Here is a 20,276-nt window from a genome sequence, read left to right on the forward strand (position 1 = left end):
CTCAACAGGACTTGTGAATATGAAGAAGGGCCCTTTGCAGATGAACGGGGTTCCGAATACTCAGGCGTGTGTACAAGTGTTATTGTCACGTCCACAATGTATCATCATCAAACAGCTATAGAATGAAACCTGTATCATGTCCTGGTTTCTTGTGAAGTGATGCGAGCATCCTGCTGATGAAAACGAAAATGAAACTGTTCGTGTGACCCACGCTGTTATTGGAAGGTGCGTGTGGATGACATCATTATGAATGATTAAGTGACCGTCGTGGATGTGGTTCATCTATGATGAAAACATGCAGTGAGTGGGGGAAGATAATGTATATTATTGGTCATGGTGTCTTTAGTTGCCGTATACGGTCACTCTCCTACCCAGAGTTCCTTGCAGCCAGCGCCATGTGACAATTCGTCACATCTTTCACAGTCCATTCAAGATATTGCATATGCTTTCATCCGTTTCATGTTTGACAAGTCTACACATTTTCAAAAACAAATGTCAAAGAATGGTTACGGTTCATTTAGAAAGTATCCTATTTTTAAAACGTGAAAATCTACTTGTTTTTGCGTATTTATCCTTTATTTACATTGGTGGTACGGCTCCACGTGCTATCATCGAAGCCCTACGGAGAGCTAGTGATACGGTCACTTTGATGTATAAATATATATTGTCATGCAACTCACTGTCGCAGTTGTGGTAGCATATCTATATAATTATGCAAAACAATATGTAAAGCATATACCAAATACTTGCATTAGTCCCTTCTATACTGATTTCTGAAAAAGCGCGTTTGTTTACAAACAAGAGAAAAGTCTGGTCACGTGATATGCAAATTAGCCTGTGGCAGTGGTGTTATGCTGAGTCACCACTGCGACGGAATGTGGTATACGGTGTCATATTAGGTTAGCAGAAAAATACTGGGCGCACAATGACACCGTATACGGTAACTTAAGACACCATAACGAATTTATTATGCCTCAAAGTGAGTTTGACCAATCAAAGAGCAGAGCTACTAACCCAATATGAACCCGTCTACCGTCAGTAAAAATCCAAGATGGTTGTTACTGACCAAATATGACACCGTATACCGTCAGTAACAGCCATTTTGGATTTTCAAACACCCACCTCACATATTCCTGGTACAGAAATTCGTTATTCGATACTGTTTTATGTTTTAATATAATTATTTTGATGGGCAAGGACGTTAATGTGTTTTTGGATCACGTTCGTGACTTTAATAAAGATTATGTAAAGTTAAATTTATCAACAAGGTTTGTCCTCAGAGGTTTGAAGAGTAGTCTCCCTTTGACCCTTAACGTCTCAGGTTGTGTTAAGTTTTGAGTTTTAAGTTTTGACATGACAGGTGCGACAAAGATACCAAATAGTGTAAACCTTTCGGCATAATACATGTAAATCAGAATGTGTATCGTCCGTGCTAATCCAGTGTATTATATCTCCATTGTATTTTTATTTATTTGGCTTCTTTTCGGAAGCAGCGTCAAGCTATGATACACTAGGAACTCGAGGCTCTCTGTATAGGGATGCAAGTGTTGCATATTGCAGTACATTCCCATGATCTCTGAATAAACTATTCACATTTGTGCATTTGTTTGTTTTTTTGCATGGTGGGTATTGGGAAACAGATCGGTATAAACACCAGCGTCATAGAAACGTGAATGAGTGACTGTGGTTTCACGCCGTTTTCAGCAATATTCCAGCAATATTGCGGAAGGGGGCATCAGCAATGGGTTTCTCACATCGTCCTCATATGGTGAATATCGAACCGGGCCTTCGGCGTGACGAGCGAACGCTTTAACCACCAGGCTACCCCACCGCCCTGTATAAACGTGATTATGTATATCCAGAGTCCCCTGGTACTGTGGGGATGGGTATAGCCTAATAGTACAATAGTATCGGATAGCCTAATAGTTGAAGTGTTAGCACTTCTCGGTTGAGGTCCGAGTTCGATTCCCCCCATTCGTGCGCTGCTACGCTGTTGAGTTACCATGCAAACTGCCGTACGTACTCTGACCGCTGTAGTTTTTACCTGAAGAGGACCATGTGACTTTCTTGGAAATGAGTAACAGTGCCTTGCTCTTATCAATACCCAAGTCTCCTATAAATACATTGGAGAAGTATCCATGTAGATTATTGTTTGTTTGTTGTTTAACGCCGCACTCAGCAATATTCCAGCTATATGACGGCGGTCTGTAAATAATCAAGCCTGGACCAGACAATCTAGCGATTGACATCATGAATATCGATCCACGCAATTGGGATAAGATGACATGCACCAACCAAGTCGGCGAGCCTGACAACCCGATCCCGTTAGTCGCTTCTTATACGACGAGCATAGTCGCCTTTTACGACAGGCGTGGGTTGCTGAAGACCTAATCTACCCCGGATCTTCACGGGTTCCATGCATATTATGTCCCACGTTGCCTTAAACAAGCAAACAAGGCGAAAAATACCCAATCGTTCGAAAGAAAATAATGAAATAGATATGTTCATACATCCGGACACAGCAGTGACGAGGAATGAAATATACGTATGACTTTTAAGATTATTTCAAAAATTAATATTGGAACGGCCTCACCCAGTCTAGACTTGAGGTTGTTATCTCATAACATGGGCTACGGTTGAGCGGCCATTTGGTGAATATTAACAAGCGGCAAACAAATACCGACATTTTAAATACAAGTTGTCTTTAGATCCGGCAAAATATTGGCCAGTTGCAACTAGCATCTTGCATATTGGAATAAAAAACAAGCTCGAAGTGTATGGATTTTTTGGGTAACAGAAAATTTTACAGCCAAATGGCAAGTACTGGCTTCCTTATCCGTGTGCTATTTGTTATCCTTACTGTACCGGTACATCTGGCTTCATTATCCGTGTGCTATTTGTTATCCTTACTGTACATCTGGCTTCATTATCCGTGTGCTATTTGTTATCCTTACTGTACATCTGGCTTCATTACCTGTGTGCTATTTGTTATCCTTACTGTACATCTGGCTTCATTACCCGTGTGCTATTTGTTATCCTTACTGTATACATCTGGCTTCATTACCCGTGTGCTATTTGTTATCCTTACTGTACATCTGGCTTCATTACCTGTGTGCTATTTGTTATCCTTACTGTACATCTGGCTTCATTACCTGTGTGCTATTTGTTATCCTTACTGTACCAGTACATCTGGCTTCATTACCCGTGTGCTATTTGTTATCCTTACTGTACATCTGGCTTCATTACCTGTGTGCTATTTGTTATCCTTACTGTACATCTGGCTTCATTACCCGTGTGCTATTTGTTATCCTTACTGTACATCTGGCTTCATTACCCGTGTGCTATTTGTTATCCTTACTGTACATCTGGCTTCATTACCAGTGTGCTATTTGTTATCCTTACTGTATATCTGGCTTCATTACCCGTGTGCTATTTGTTATCCTTACTGTACATCTGGCTTCATTACCTGTGTGCTATTTATAACTTACATCGAAACGCAACAAACTCAGGTGTTATCCATAAAGTTGAACGTTTTGTTACAACAGATCTCTCAAAAATGTACTAGATGAAACCCCATGGAAAACATAGACATGAAGAAAACACATGCAACAGTACCAGAAAATGCGGAAACGTAATATTTTTGTAAGGCTGATTCGAACCCGTAACAATAAACTCCAAACAATCGACGTTGTCGTAGACCTGAAGGGGGCGGGGGATAACTCTTGATTGTCGTAAAATAAAGTTATAAAATATAATACGCTATAAACTAGGACAAAATCATGAAAATAGTATCGTTTTATGTTGTCCGAGACGAAAAAATCTAACCACAATAATATTCTATCGTATACAGATATTTGTTTGTCGTAAAACGATAAAGACCGAACTACGGACATACCTGAGCGCTTGAAAATGGCGGCGTTGGTGATCAGAAAGTAAACCTTGGCTGTCAAGTTCAGATGTTCGATAAGGGATAACGGCGGATAACTAACATGCCATCAGAAAGAGTGAGCTGATTTCACGTTTTGGAAACGATGATTTGGAACTGTTAGTAGTGGCCTGGAATACAATTGGATACCTTTTGTAACGAAAACCGATTGCTTGTTGACATGGCAGCACTGGATTTGTGAACCGGTATCGTCTCTATTTGGAGGCTCTATAAGTTTCCCCAGAAATATAAAGTTTTAAAGTATATATACGACTCGATTCGATCCTACAAAATGTGTAAAATAATTCCATATGATTTTGTTTCTAATCATACTTATTTGTGTTGATCCGGTCGTTCTCTTGTACCCAGGACAGACATCCGATAGATCTCAGTGTCCTATCAGACAATAATACATATGTAACTCGAAACAAGTAAAAGAACACGCAGATCTTTCTTATTGCCATGAGAGATTGATAATAGTAATTTGAAAGAATATGGTGTTCTTTAACTTCTTTTCAGTAACAATAATAATGGAAATTTCTTAGGCAGGGAGACAGAGTTAGAACTTATGCTAGGCTGCTAACCGAGGGCTAGTACAATATCCAGTGGGCTAGTACCAAATTATCCATTGTTTTGACGTTACAAGGGCATTTTATCTTTACCTGGGCTATCAAGGCTTTTGAGGTTTTCTCTGATCCTGGGAAAGAATGTCAAAGAGTAGTTGCTGCATAGGTGACTGTTCTGTGATCACAGGACTTGAGTATTTGTCTTTACATGCTTTAGGCACTGTCAGCAGGTGATGGTGCTCCGATGGAAGACTTGTGGGTGCAATGTGTGTGTTGATAAGCTCCATGAGGTGGTCAGGAGCAATTCCAGTCTGGCATTGAAAAGTCACACTGTAGATGTATGTCAATTATGATCAGTTCCATATGGAATTCGTTCCATCCAGGACAAATATCGCTGTGTAAATGTATCTTTAAAAGATATTTCTACTAACAACTGTTCCATAGGAATAAGTCCCCTAGAGAAATATAGTACAACAGAACGATTTCACCACAGGAACAGATACTCTTTGACATATACCCAAGCTGGTGAGGATAGAAATGCTTTCGGCCAACATTGTTTGCTGATGGATTTATACACTTATATGTCAGATTGTCATCGAAGCATAAACTGTTTTGAGTCCTGTCTACCACAATCACTTTATGAAAGGGTGTCAGTCAAAACAATTAGATGTTTTTTCTAACTGACCCCTTGTTATAGTCACAGTGGAACACTGTGGTCAAACCGAGCTGTATTTTTATTCACCCTCGGTGGTTAGAAATGGGACGTTTGTTTAGTCATTTACAAAGTACAAAGTATGATCTTCTTATAACATGTGTAAGATGAATCGATTGTAACAAAATGATCAATTACTGTTAACTAATTTTCACAGTTGTTATTTGGTTGCATTTTGAATCTTTTTCATTTTCTCAAATCCATCCAGAACAGCACATCAACAAATAGAAACATGATTAGTACTGTTTCCTGGTTTGTCGAGTTTGGCTCAGATATGTTGATTCAATAAACCACAAAGAAAAAATAATGCCATGTCAGTTACTGTATTAACTATCAACTAAAGTATTAGTTTCAGTTTCACCTTGTTTTGATCCGGAGTTCCCTTCGTTACTTGTCAAGCTTGTTGTGACATCACTCCTCCAGTGTTATCGTGTAGTTACATACAGTTAATAGGATGTTAGGAAATTGTCACAAGTATATATTCTTGTTGTCCACTTAATATGAAGTTAAATTTATGACCCCCTGAATCGGAATATCTTAATTTCAATTGGGGAATTCCTATCTTTATTTGTTGCATAATGTGTGGTCAAAGGTTGACCTCTGAGATAGTGAGAACCCCCAGATAAGTCACTGATCTTCCAGAGAAAAGGTCGTGCCATCACTTGCTTCTTAGAGTGGCCCATTGTTTAGGAAGCAGAGGTTCAGCACATCATTTTCAGGGGACACATAACCGACTAGATGTAACCACGATAATACTGGAAAGTGTACTCACTTGTTACTTGCACTGTCTTACTACTCACGTTTTACAGACACATGTTTTGTCAGCTTGCTAAATGTGCTAAACAGATTATTGCTTTAGCTTGCAATTTCCTCAGCAAATGTTTAATTAATCTTTTCAGAATCGTCGTAAGGACGACACTTGGACAACAGATGAGCTTAATAGAGCTTTGAAGGTAGCAGCTGAGTTTCTTTCATGTTAATACAAAGTCAAGAATATTTTGCTTCATATCTTTTGCCAGCTGTAATATATCTTTGACTTGAGATGAGTAACAATTGGAAAAAACTGAACATTTTCAAGTTTGTCCTCAAGCAGAATACCATCTGTGAAGCAACTTCCACAGTTATGTTTGATAAGGACAGAAAGTAAATACGACTGTCAGGATTAGGTTTGTTTGAAATAGTAGTGTTTACTTTTCTAGCGAACTTACTTCCCCCGCTTGTCATGATACCTCTTGCTTTTGTCAAATGAATAGCAGGAAATGCCAAATAAGGCATATCCACATGAGGCAGGTCAGGTGATTCAGGGGGTGGGCTGATATGCGGAGTTGGTTTTTACCTGGTAATATACAGTAATTATAAGAAAGATGAACTGAGTTCATCAGATGTTTTGTCATTGTTTCATTTTTCTGTATAAAAATGATAAACAAAAGCTGATCTCATGTTTGACTTATGACGAGGTTACATTACTTACAACTGGTCCTCTCAACATTGGCCAAGATAGGTGTTCACACCACACAAGATTCACCATGCTTATTTGTAGAGAGCCAAGGTACTGAACATTGTTGAGGTAGACACACATCTAATCATGTTTTCACTGACATCACTTTACACTGTTTGACTGGGTAAAAGCCCAGTTTTCTCATCTAAGTAATTATGCTCCACATTCTGGTGCCCATTTTCAGTCCATACACTGTTTTTGTGTGCCATGTGTATAGGCTTGAAATAGCTAGGTTAACCAGAGTTAAAGGAACGTTACTTGACTTTGGACTTATTGTTAAAGTTGCAGACTGCTCTATCCACCATAATAAAGATGGACTTAGAACCAGGAACTTGTTTTCTTTCCTTTTCAATGGGCATGTGGGCTTCTACCCAAATATTGTTTATACAGCCGGCGTTTTCATACAGCACTTTACAAATGTCTCTTCAGATCAATCAACACTTAATAAATAGTAAATTTGAATTACCTCAATCACCTTGCACCATACTTCTTGTCCTTTTCTCATACAGGTACAATTGGCTGCCAGATAGGAATAACTGTTCAGAACTTGATACCTCAAACATTTCAGGATTGTTCCTTATCATTATGATCCTGTATTAAGCTCCTAACAACCATAGTAACAAGATTTCATTTCCGAAGATTACTGTTTGTAGGGCTCTCGAGATGACCTTGAAAAGAAGCGGCATCGTCGGGACGGGGATGAGAGACGTCACCGAGATGACGAAGGTGAAAATGCTGTTTCATGACAGATTTACTTGTATCATGTCATTAGCACAGAACACTAGTTGTCTTATTCTACAGATAAGTTTAAGTGAGAAAATGAAACATAAAAATAGATAGTATGTTTAGGAAAGTAATGCAACTAGCTTATACGCATCATATATTTTCCAATCTGCATTGTGATTTTTCAGATTATCATTATTATTACATTCATTTTATATTAGTAAAACCAAAAATCAACCTTTACAACATAATTTCTTGGAATCTGGAACACCAAATTTATGTTGTATAACCTTGTACATGTTGTACAGCCAGGTACAGCAATACCATACATGCTGTAGAACCCACACTGAACATGCTGGAGTGGAAACTCTCCTGTTGTTTTGTGGAGGGGCATGGATAGCTCGGTCGTCTGAGGCGCCGCCATTCACTGTGCAGGGTCGCGTCCCTTCTGCATGCCAGAAACCTATGATCATGGGGTCAAATCCTGGTTTGCCAGACTATGTTTCTAGTTTTGTAAGCACCGTATCCATGCTTGTGGGTTTTCGCAGAAGTGGTAGACGTCTGAAACCTGCATCCCTTTGGGCTTTCCTACCACATCAAGCTGACATGCCATGATATAACTGGAATACTGTTAAAAGTGGTGTTAAACTCACTCATAATTGTCATGAAAGTTATCAGGAGATTGATGTGGTCTTTAATGGAGTTTTGTATTGCAGATCGGAAAGAGAGGCGCAGACCCAAGGATGACGAGAAGAAGTCCCATCGAGATGGCAGCGTGAGTATATAGCAGATACTGCAAAGGTAGTGGAAATACCATGATTACACTTTCTGTTATTGGATAGAAATGTATGAAATATTTGATAAAGGTGTGGAAGTGATATGTATTTACTGTGTCTTGGGTTTGGATTTTTTTTGAGATGATGAAGATATTATTTAAATTCATGCTCTGTATTAATTCTGACTTTTCCTTGTGGAGTGTTTGTAGCACACAGTGATACAAATAGTCATGTGTCACTTTCCTGTCCTGAACTTCTGGATAAAGACAGGATGAATTGGAATGTGTAGAAAATAATCATTTATCAATAAATTTTCAACGTAAGGGTCAAATTGTTATTGTGGCTAAGAGTGCAAGATGTTTTCATGTAGTACACTTGTAGAAGCATGAAAACATGCAGTGTAGCATGCCATACATGCAGGTTGTAAAACACATCTGTTCACCCTGTAAATTTGCACTTTTGATTTCGTAGAAGAATTCACTAATAAGGTACCACTTTCTAAAATTTGTTTAACTAATGCCTCATTTCTGCTGACTATATGTCCTGTGTCAGACCTGTCATCTGATTATATGTTCAAGTAGAGGTGGATGTTGTAGTGACTTGTGATTATGTACTGTAAGGTGTGATCTGTGTCAGGTGCTTGTGAAGTTGTAAGGAAGTAACATGAACAATTCCACCTCACCACACCACAGTCTGATGGAGACAGTCCGTGATGCAGAGGGCACATGGCTCTACTTTAACACTGCGTATGGAACATGTGAATAACGTGGGGTGGATGTAGGGTGTGGGTGGGATGTACCCACTCTGACTGACAATCTGTGTGTTGGTTGTCGCGGGTAGTTTGCATGTTGCTCAAGTGGACTTTTTTTTGTTTTTTTTGGACGTTTTTTATTCCTTTCGAAGAGTTGTACATCAGGTTCAGAGGTTACACAGTAGGTTTAGTCAATTGTAGTGAAAATACATTACACAGATGTACATTTCTTGTGATATAAATATAGCGTGCATAATTGAAACACACCCATGCACACGCACACGCACACGCACACACACACACACACACACACACACGATATGCCTCAAGAAGAGCATGAAAAGTTGTATCGATAGTCAGATAGAACTAAAACAATTATGGTGGTATTGCTATTTGAGGCATAGCTGATCTATAGCCTTATTGTACAGGGCATGATTATTATATTAATTTGTGTAGGATTTTTCCCCATTTTCGTTCAAATTGTAATAGACCATTGCTTTTGGTGGCAATGAATTTTTCAATCATCGCTGTCTCTTTTAGTATTTTCCTAAAATTATCAAAAATTGGTTTCTCACCCTTAATACTTGATATATATATATATATCTTTTACTGGATATTATAATATGATTAAGTAAAAGTTTATTTTTGTCGAATCCAAAAGTAACTGAGTATTTGGTAAGTGAGATCCTAGTATTTGTGTCAAGGTTTAAAAAGGTTTCCAGTTTGCTCCAAAAGTGTTTAACATATTCACATTCCCAATATACATGTATAAGGTTTTCGCCATTTAAGTCACAAAAGGAGCAAATATCATTATCAACTAGTTTCATTCTTAATAATTCCTTTTTGGTGTAAATTATTCCGTGGATAAACTTAAACTGAAAGTCAATCAATTTAGTATCTTTAGTACATTTTCTGAAATTTGAATAAACTTCTTTCCATTGAATATCATTATCAAAAAGAGATTGCCATTTTCCATTTACTAAGGGTGGTTTTGTTATTGTAATTAGTCTATCATAAAAGTATCTAGATCCTTGAACGGGTATAAATATATCCCTCAATTGTGGACTAAGATTTAAGTCATATATTGGTATTTTGATATAATGATTGACAGTGTCTCTCCATTCTTTAGGTATACTAAGTTTAACCTTATTATAATCTAATATTGTACCAAGCTCAAGTGGACTTTACTCTTCCAGGAGGATAAGCGCCGACATAGGAGAGATGATTCTGACAGGATGAGTCTCACAGAGGTAACACCCGGGTCTTATCGGTTAATTCATTGTCCAAGCTACTTCTAGATTCTCAGGTCAGACGTAAGGTTATTGCCACCCTAGGAGGAGTGTTTCTCAGTTTGTAACTTCACTGATTCTTCTAAACACAGTTAATTTTTTCCCTGCAAGTTTTCTGTACACACTATACACGCTGCACAAGTAAACAGACTTCAGATCTTTTCATTTCTAGATATTTATTTTCATTGTGCACTTCTCCTACAGAAGCTCTTCAACCAATGGCTTGAACATGTTGAAATGGGAACTTGTTGCAGATCACAATTTTTAACTTTAAGTGTTTTTTATTGTGTAATGGCGGATTGAAGTACTTTCTCAGATATTGTTACCATGGATACTGTACCACCATGTTTCAGGAGGAGAGAGAGAGACAGAGACAGGAGCGGAGAGATCGGAGAGAAAAGAAAGATCCATCCAAACCTGTAGGTTGTCCTCAGTTGTGGGCATTTTGCTCCCTGAAATTTCAGATTCTATCTTTGCTGCTGAATGTTGTTGATGCTATTCTCACAGTAATATGTTTGTCAATCAGGATACAGGAGTAAGTTTTCCAATACTTTGTGTTGAGGTATTTGTGCATTTGACAGTGTGTAGGACATGCATATTTTTACAGTTCCAGGAATAGTCCAGAAATTGGTGAAAAGTATACCAGTGATCAAAATTGATCCTGAAGATTCAGGGGATTGTGTCGTGGTATGAGTTTGAAATTTATCCACTCCCCAGATTCAAATACAATTAGAATGACACGTAGGTGTCCTCGAGGCCCTCAGGAAACCCCTACACACTGAACACAGTTTACTCATCACATGTTTTAGTTCTATCACAAATATACCCAAGCAGAGTTCTGGCTGAGAGGTGTATGTGTTTCAATCGTTGTGGTCAAATTGGCTGTGATTTCCTGTGGAGAGTTGTTTCCCTTACCTGTTCTCAGGATCAGGGGACTGGTTTGCTTGTACCAGTTTATCAACCTCATGTCAATGCACGTTAATTTGAACAGATTTTTGAAATTTAGTTTATGTATTTCCATCAGGAAAAAAAGGAGAAGAGACGAGATGCTCCTGTAATAGAAGATGATGATACGAGACGACGGCATCGTGACCGGGATGATGAGAAACGCAGACATCAGGATGATGACAGGGACCGCCATCGTGATCGTGATGACGATAGGCGAAAACGTCGTGAGGAGAAAGAGAGGAAACACAAGGATGATGGACGAAATGAGACAGACAACAGGCGACGTCAAAGGGATGAGGTAGGAGTATGGGCCCTTCAATATAAGGCTAGTGTTGTGCTATAGGCCCTTCAATATAAGGCTAATGTTGTGCTATAGGCCCTTCAATATACAGGCTTATGTTGTGCTATGGGCCCTTCAATATGAGGCCTATGTTGTGCTATAGGCCCTTCAATCTAAGGCTAATGTTGTGCTCTGGGCCCTTTAATATAAGGCTTATGTTGTGCTATGGGCCCTTCAATATACCAGATATACAGGATTATGTTGCGCTATTGGTCCTTAATATAAAGCTAATGTTGTGCTATGGGTCCTTCAATATACAGGCTTATGTTGTGCTATGGGCCCTTCAATATAAGACCTATGTTGTGCTATATGCCCCTCAATATGAGGCTAATGTTGTGCTATGGGTCCTTCAATATACAGGCTTATGTTGTGCTATGGGCCCTTCAATATAAGGCTAATGTTGTGCTATAGGCCCTTCAATATAAGGCTAATGTTGTGCTATAGGCCCTTCAATATACAGGCTTATGTTGGGCTATGGGTCCTTCAATATACAGGCTTATGTTGTGCTATGGGCCCTTCAATATAAGGCTTATGTTGCACTATTGGCCCTTCAATATATGGCATATGTTGTGCTATAGGCCCTTCAATATAAGGCTTATGTTGTACTATAGGCCCCTTCAATTTAAGGCTTATATTGTCCTATCGGCCCTTACAGGCTCAGGTTGTAAAATATAAAAAAAAAATTGTTTATAAAAACCTCTGTGACTAAAGGAAAGACCACAGACCTGCATTGACTGTTCTTGCAAGTCAGTTGAATGTTGATGTTATGTACTTCAGGATGACAGGGACAAACGGAAGAAGGAGAGTAGAGAGAAAGACAGACATCGGACTGATGTGAGTATATTGGGTGAATGACAGGGAGTGAGGCAAGTTGACTAATGCTGCTGTGAATCGTGTAATGAGTGAGTGAGCGAGTGAGTTGTGTTTTAACGCCACATTTACAGTATTCTAGTCATAACACGGCGTGTCAGCTTAATGTGGGAGGAAAGCCGGAAGTGATTCAGGTCTTAGGCATTTACCACTTCCATGAAACCCACGAGCACGGGTATGGTGCTGACAAACCTAGAAACATAATTGGGGCGAACCAAGATTCGAACCACAATCATAGGTTTCTGGCGTGCCCAAGGGATGCAACTCTGCACAGCGAATTGCAGCCCCTTAGACGACTGGGCCACCAGTGCCCCCAACAGTGTAATGAGCTGTTACGACACACCAGTGATAACACACGAAGTGATGAGTGCTAAATATAACCACTTTGTGGATCACATATAGTGTTCTGTATAAGCCTGGTCCTAATAACGTAATAACAAGTCTGAATGTTTGATGTGTTTGATGGCCGATGGTGTTGCAGGATGACAGAGACCGAAGGAGGCGGGAGAAGCACGAGGACACAGTGAGTACAGGAGATCCTAGGGAGGGGCGGGGTGGGGCGGGGGACTTCATGTAGAGATTGAGTATGAGACATCATCTTTTGTGTGTCATTCTGTTTATAGGCTGAGTTAAAGATTAACCAGACCTGGTCAACTTGGCTGTAGTGGGATTTGTTAAGTCTCTTTTCTTGTCAATAAAAAGGACTAGTTGTAGTTGTAGTTGTAGTTGTTGCTGGCTAGTTGAACTGATGCAGTTGGCATGGGATGCAGTTGTTTGGTTTTACACCAGACTCTAGAGGCTGCATCTACACTGAATCCATGCAGAAATATTGAAATATTGTAGAATTGTTTTTCGCAAAAACTCGAAGGTCACACAGTAAGCGCAGAGAAAGTCCTGAGGCGATGTCTCTGACAGAGGTTACCATGGTTACTGTCTGGTGGAATGTGTGACTGATTTTGCTGAAGTGCAGCTTTCTTGTCATGAACAATACATCTATTGTCATAATCAATACATCCATTGTCATAAACAATACACCCATTGTCATAAACAATACATCCATTGTCATAAACAGTACATCCATTGTCATAACCAATACATCCTTGTCATAAACAATACACCCATTGTCATAATCCATACATCCATTGTCATAACCAATACATCCATTGTCATAACCAAGACACCCATTGTCATAAACAGTACATCCATTGTCATAAACAATACACCCATTGGCCTAAGCACTACATCCATTGTCATAAACAGTACATTCATTGTCATAACCAATACACCCATGGTCATAACCAATACACCCATTGTCATAAGCAATACACCTTGTCATAAACAATACACCCATTGTCATAAACAATACATCCATTGTCAGAACCAATACACCTTGTCATAAACAATACACCCATTGTCATAAACAATACATCCATTGTCATAAACAGTTGTACCGTGCTGTGCCGTGGTGCCGTGGTGGTGCTTTCTTCTGCTGGCATCATGTACTACCAGCATTAGTAGCATGAATAGTGATACCATATAACAACAACCCCAGTTAAGTGTGATGTGCTGCTTGTCCCAGGAAACCGGATACATCACACATCCGTCTGATTATCGTTGACTATTTTCAATTGTCTAAGCTACTGACCTCAGGGAACACAATTAGCACTTGTCCTCTTGCCCCAAACAAAGTCAGCATGTGGAAGTACCGGTAGCCTCTGTGTGAGATAACACATCCCATGTTGGAGAGTGTGCCTACTGGTTTGTCATCATTACGTGGGAGAGGGAGCTGTGTGCCCCGTGGGTCTGCTGTGAAAGTGGTTTACTGTGTTACAGTGTGTTACAGTGTGTTACAGTGCTGTGGCTCAGCATGTACTATGTTGTATTAGGAACTACTTTCTTCACAAGGACTTTGATAATGATTGATGGATTTCAACCAAATTTACTTGATAAACACCTAAATCATTAACTATCAACAGTCACATTTGTTATGACCATAAACTGGTTTAGGACTTGTTTCCTGATAACTATTTATATGTTTCGGCTAATTAACATTTAAAACAGTCAATGTGTAAACATCTATAGTATACTACGGGGGCCCCGTGAAGATCCGGGGTAGAATAGGTCTTCAACAACCCATGCTTGCCCTAAAAGGAGACTAGGGGTAGTCGGGTAGCCTAGCCTCTTCACGCCGAAGACCCGGGTTTGATTCCCGACATGGGTACAATGTGTGAAGCCCATTTCTAGTGTCCCCTGCCGTGATATTGCTGGAATAGTGCTAAAAGCTGCGTAAAACCATACTCACCCACTAAAAGGAGACTTGTCGTAATAGGCGTCTAACAGGATCAGGTGGTCAGGCTCGCTGACTTGGTTGATGCATGTCATTGTATCCCAATTGCGTGGGACCCGTGAAGATTTTTGGGTAGAATAGGTCTTCAGCAACCCATACTTGCCGTAAAAGGCGACTATGCTTGTCGTAAAAGGCAACTAATGTGATCGGGTGGTCAGGCTCGCTGACTTGGTTGATACATGTCATCGATCCCAATTGCGTGGATCGATGTTCATGATGTCAATCACTGGATTGTCTGGTCCAGATTCGATTATTTTACAGACTGCCGTCATATAGCTGGAATATTGCTGAGTGTGGTGTTAAACAACAAACAAACAAAAAACAAACCCAATTGCGTGGATCGATTCTCATGATGTCAATCACTGGAATGTCTGGTCCAGACTCGATTATTTACAAACCGACATCATATAGCAGGAATATTGCTGAGTGTGCCGTTAAACAACAAACCAAGAACCAAGTAAACAACGGTTATAACAAATTCAAAGGGAGCACTAATTCTAGTTCGTTATAACCATAGTTCGTTATAAGCATGTATACAGCAAAGGGCCAGGACAAAAAAACCAAGTTTGTTATATCTGTCAGTTTGTTGTAAGCGTGGTTATTATAAATGTAGTTTACTGTAGTTCCGAAAGCAGTGACTCAGTATGATGTAGGTCCAAGTTGACATGATAACACACTGCCTCCAGCCCTTGACACTCTGAAGACATGTACCTCTGGTACAGATAGTATCATAGGGTTTCTTGTCAGTTTCTTTTTGATGCCTGCAGGACGACCGAGACCGTCAGAGACAGGAGCGGAGGGAGAAGAAAGAGAAGGACAGAGATAAGAGGAGTGTAAGTCAGTGACACATGAATAACATTGAAGGAGGGGATGGGGTGGGGTTACTCTTGTGGTATGGGGAACATCTTGTGGGGTGGGGTTGGTCCTGTTTGGTGGGGAAGGTCTTGTAGGGTGGGGTGGGGGTGGTCTTGTTTGATGGGAAAGGTCATGTAAGGTGGGGTGGGGTTTGTCTTGTTTGATGGGGAAGGTCTTGTGGGGTGGGGTGGGGTTTGTCTTGTTTGATGGGAAAGGTCATGTAAGGTGGGGTGGGGTTTGTCTTGTTTGATGGGGAAGGTCTTGTGGGGTGGGGTGGAGTTTGTCTTGTTTGATGGGGAAGGTGGGGTGGGGTGGGGTTTGTCTTGTGTGATGGGGAAGGTCTTGTGGGGTGGGGTTTGTCTTGTTTGTTCGGGAAGGTCATGTGGGGTGGGGTGGGGTTTGTCTTGTGTGATGGGGAAGGTCTTGTGGGGTGGGGTTTGTTTTGTTTAATGGGGAAGGTCATGTGGGGTTGGGTGGGGTTTGTCCTGTTTGATGGGGAAGGTCTTGTGTGGTGAGGTGGGGTTGGTCCTGTTTGATGGGGAAGGTTCTGTGGTATGGTGGTGGGGTTTGTCCTGTTTGATGGGGAAGGTCTTGTGGGATGGGGTTTGTCTTGTTTGATGGGGAGGGTCTTGTGGGGTCGGGTTTGTTTTGTTTAATGGGGGAGGTCTTGTGGGGTGGGGTTGGTCTTGTGGTGTGGAGGAGGGCTTGTGTGGAGGAGGGCTTGTGGGGTGGGGTTGGTCTTGCGGATTGGGGGTGATGTTTGACAATGAAATGACAATCTGGGTTGATGTCATTTAGAAGATAACTCCATGTTGATGATACTGTATGGTGATGTCAGGATCATATTCTATCTTAATAGCTATGTGTTCCCAGGATCGGGACGAGGAGAAGAGAGATTCCAGGAAGGGAGACAAACCACGAGATCGGAGTACTCGGAGTGATGACAGACACAAAGATAGGTAGGTACTCAGAGTGATGACAGACACAGGGAGAGGTAGGTACTCGTGGTGACAGACACAGATTGGTAGATACTGGCAGGTTTTCACCATGCTCTGACTAGACTTACTTCATATTTTGCAATAATAATTCCATGGTGACCTTTCAATAATGTTAAGTCAGAGTGGCTGTTGTGCCACTTTTATACAAACTTATTAATTTTATTTCAGAAACGTTGAAAGAAAGAAAGAAGAGAAACAGGTTTGTTCTTTCTATCCCTGTTTTGTCTTTGCTGTGTCGGTAATGCATCTGATGTGATATATTTATGTCAACAGTGACAACCATGTGTTTATAATCATATGTTTGCTATCCCCTTAACTCAGAAACAGCCAACTGGCAAACGGAAACCAAGTGTGAGACGTAGACCAAAGAAGGTAACATTGTCCACATATGTCTTTAAATATTGCTTCACAGACAGCACCTGCATGGGTTGGGAGCACCTGCCTCATAAAACAGTGTCTGGCTTCAGTGTGAGGTACAGGGTTACCTCCCTTTGGCCTCGGTTTCTCCATCCCAATACCAGGGTTCACTCCAGGAATTTTCTGACATGGGCCCTTTATGTGAAAATTTCAAATATTCCAGAGGTACGCCTATGCAGCACAATGTTAAAATGCCCCATTGTATTTGAAAATGTGGGCCTTTTTCAGATTTAGGGTCTAAAAGCACAAGGCCCCAGTCTAGAATTATCCCTGCAATACTTTGTTTATTATAATGACAATGTTCAAAGAATTGTCATGGCCCAACAATAATTGCAGCACACTGAGAGCATTGCGTTCTGCTTGTTGCCCAAGAACACATACCCTTAATAGAATCCTCACGGAGAAAGTATCGGCCCCCGAAACGCCTGCACAGGTGTGTATGAATGTAGGGCCACAAGAGTGCCTCCCCCACTTGAATTTCATGCTTAGTTTCCATCACTGTTCATTCATACAAGTATTGAATATTTTCCTGTACATAAACGTGTGACTAGGGTCTGTTGTAGGACGATGCAGGCTCCTGGACTTTCTTGTAGTTTACATTGGGAAACAAACGCATGAGTTTGGTATTGTGAGCATGACTGTGGACACTGTTGTTGACATGCACACTGAAGTTCCAGAGATACATGTGACTTTCTGAATGTTATGTTATCTTATATATTCGGGAGAGATTTCTGCTTTCAGTGAGCACACAAACTTCACTATTGACACTTTGTCACAATGTAACTACCCAGTACAGAAATGATAGTTTAGGACATAAATGTGAAGGATATTTGTTAAAAAATGCTCACACACAATTTTCTTCAGTTTCACACAATGCAAGGATGTATTTTGTCAGTGTGACATCTCACCGTGTTTGTCAAGTACACATAGCTGAAACGGTTTCAAGTGTCAAATGTTGGCCACACAAAACCAGATGTGCTGCCGTGATTACACCAGTTACACAGATCTGGCCTTTCAAGCAGAAACAAATATATCTTTACTAAGAACTGAAGTAGATGGCACACTGGTGATAATTCAGTAGAGTGTGATATCCACTGCCCCAGCAGGGATTCCGGTATAGAATGGATCTGTATTCTTGTCATAACTAAATCGTGTGGTCAGGCTTTGTGACTTGATTGACTGCATGTTAGTGTTTCCCGATGGCAGTGAATGTTGCTCATGATATCGATCACTGGTTTGTCTGGTCCAGTCGCTCTTATTTACAAACCAGGTCGATAAAGCTGGACAATTACTGACTGTAAGACTGTAAGGAAACTATATGTGTCCTGTGTGTCTACTCTTCAGAGTGAACCAGTGAGTGGAAACAGGGTTCAGGTCGATATGGTTCAGGTCGATATAGCTGGATAATTACTGACTGTAAGACTGTAAGGAAACTATCTGAGTCGTTGTCTACTCTTCAGAGTGAACCAGTGAGTGGAAACAGGGTTCAGGTCGATATGGTTCAGGTCGATATAGCTGGATAATTACTGACTGTAAGACTGTAAGGAAACTATCTGAGTCGTTGTCTACTCTTCAGAGTGAACCAGTGAGTGGAAACAGGGTTCAGGTCGATATGGTTCAGGTCGATATAGCTGGATAATTACTGACTGTAAGACTGTAAGGAAACTATCTGAGTCGTTGTCTACTCTTCAGAGTGAACCAGTGAGTGGAAACAGGGTTCAGGTCGATATGGTTCAGGTCGATATAGCTGGATAATTACTGACTGTAAGACTGTAAGGAAACTATCTGAGTCGTTGTCTACTCTTCAGAGTGAACCAGTGAGTGGAAACAGGGTTCAGGTCGATATGGTTCAGGTCGATATAGCTGGATAATTACTGACTGTAAGACTGTAAGGAAACTATCTGAGTCGTTGTCTACTCTTCAGAGTGAACCAGTGAGTGGAAACAGGGTTCAGGTCGATATGGTTCAGGTCGATATAGCTGGATAATTACTGACTGTAAGACTGTAAGGAAACTATCTGAGTCGTTGTCTACTCTTCAGAGTGAACCAGTGAGTGGAAACAGGGTTCAGGTCGATATGGTTCAGGTCGATATAGCTGGATAATTACTGACTGTAAGACTGTAAGGAAACTATCTGAGTCGTTGTCTACTCTTCAGAGTGAACCAGTGAGTGGAAACAGGGTTCAGGTCGATATGGTTCAGGTCGATATAGCTGGATAATTACTGACTGTAAGACTGTAAGGAAACTATCTGAGTCGTTGTCTACTCTTCAGAGTGAACCAGTGAGTGGAAACAGGGTTCAGGTCGATATGGTTCAGGTCGATATAGCTGGATAATTACTGACTGTAAGACTGTAAGGAAACTATCTGAGTCGTTGTCTACTCTTCAGAGTGAACCAGTGAGTGGAAACAGGGTTCAGGTCGATATGGTTCAGGTCGATATAGCTGGATAATTACTGACTGTAAGACTGTAAGGAAACTATCTGAGTCGTTGTCTACTCTTCAGAGTGAACCAGTGAGTGGAAACAGGGTTCAGGTCGATATGGTTCAGGTCGATATAGCTGGATAATTACTGACTGTAAGACTGTAAGGAAACTTTCTGAGTCGTGTGTGTCTACTCTTCAGAGTGAACCAGTGAGTGGAAACAGGGTTCAGGTCGATATGGTTCAGGTCGATATAGCTGGATAATTACTGACTGTAAGACTGTAAGGAAACTATCTGAGTCGTTGTCTACTCTTCAGAGTGAACCAGTGAGTGGAAACAGGGTTCAGGTCGATATGGTTCAGGTCGATATAGCTGGATAATTACTGACTGTAAGACTGTAAGGAAACTTTCTGAGTCGTGTGTGTCTACTCTTCAGAGTGAACCAGTGAGTGGAAACAGGGTTCAGGTCGATATGGTTCAGGTCGATATAGCTGGATAATTACTGACTGTAAGACTGTAAGGAAACTTTCTGAGTCGTGTGTGTCTACTCTTCAGAGTGAACCAGTGAGTCGAAGCAGGGTTCAGGAGCCCGAGTCGGACCAGGAGGAAAATGGTGATGAGTACAATTATGATGATGAGGATTTTGAGGTTAGTTTACATCAGCTTCTATTTATCTTCAAATCAACACTGTAGGGATTCCAGTTCATTCCTCCAGTCCAATATAATAATAATAATAATAATACAGTCTATGCATACCATAGCACTGATGCTATGTGCATTGATAGACATCCTAAGAGCATTATCACATCATATCACAGCATACCTATACCTTATTACCA

At 40.6% G+C, this 20,276-nt stretch overlaps 1 protein-coding gene across 4 annotated transcripts in view; it reads left to right on the forward strand.

Moving 5' to 3' along the window:
* The first annotated feature begins 3,878 nt into the window (after positions 1-3,878).
* LOC124136784 (cytoplasmic dynein 2 intermediate chain 1-like) overlaps positions 3,879-20,276 on the forward strand; it is a 44,249-nt gene continuing 27,851 nt past the window's right edge. For 2 of the 4 annotated variants that reach the window (XM_048380522.1, XM_048380524.1), the window contains exons 1-14: positions 3,879-4,004; positions 6,103-6,156; positions 7,355-7,427; positions 8,141-8,199; positions 10,148-10,201; positions 10,594-10,659; positions 11,265-11,486; positions 12,306-12,362; positions 12,880-12,921; positions 15,513-15,578; positions 16,474-16,559; positions 16,767-16,797; positions 16,920-16,970; positions 19,993-20,085. In XM_048380522.1, coding sequence (XP_048236479.1) covers positions 3,990-4,004; positions 6,103-6,156; positions 7,355-7,427; positions 8,141-8,199; positions 10,148-10,201; positions 10,594-10,659; positions 11,265-11,486; positions 12,306-12,362; positions 12,880-12,921; positions 15,513-15,578; positions 16,474-16,559; positions 16,767-16,797; positions 16,920-16,970; positions 19,993-20,085 — 969 coding nt within the window. In that variant the 5' untranslated portion in view covers positions 3,879-3,989. The remainder of the gene's footprint in view (positions 4,005-6,102; positions 6,157-7,354; positions 7,428-8,140; positions 8,200-10,147; positions 10,202-10,593; positions 10,660-11,264; positions 11,487-12,305; positions 12,363-12,879; positions 12,922-15,512; positions 15,579-16,473; positions 16,560-16,766; positions 16,798-16,919; positions 16,971-19,992; positions 20,086-20,276) is intronic. The other 2 variants (XM_048380523.1, XM_048380525.1) reach the window with 2 other exon arrangements.

Source organism: Haliotis rufescens, unplaced genomic scaffold (assembly GCF_023055435.1).
Source record: "Haliotis rufescens isolate VD_foot unplaced genomic scaffold, xgHalRufe1.0.p SCAF_31, whole genome shotgun sequence".
NCBI lineage: Eukaryota > Metazoa > Mollusca > Gastropoda > Lepetellida > Haliotidae > Haliotis > Haliotis rufescens.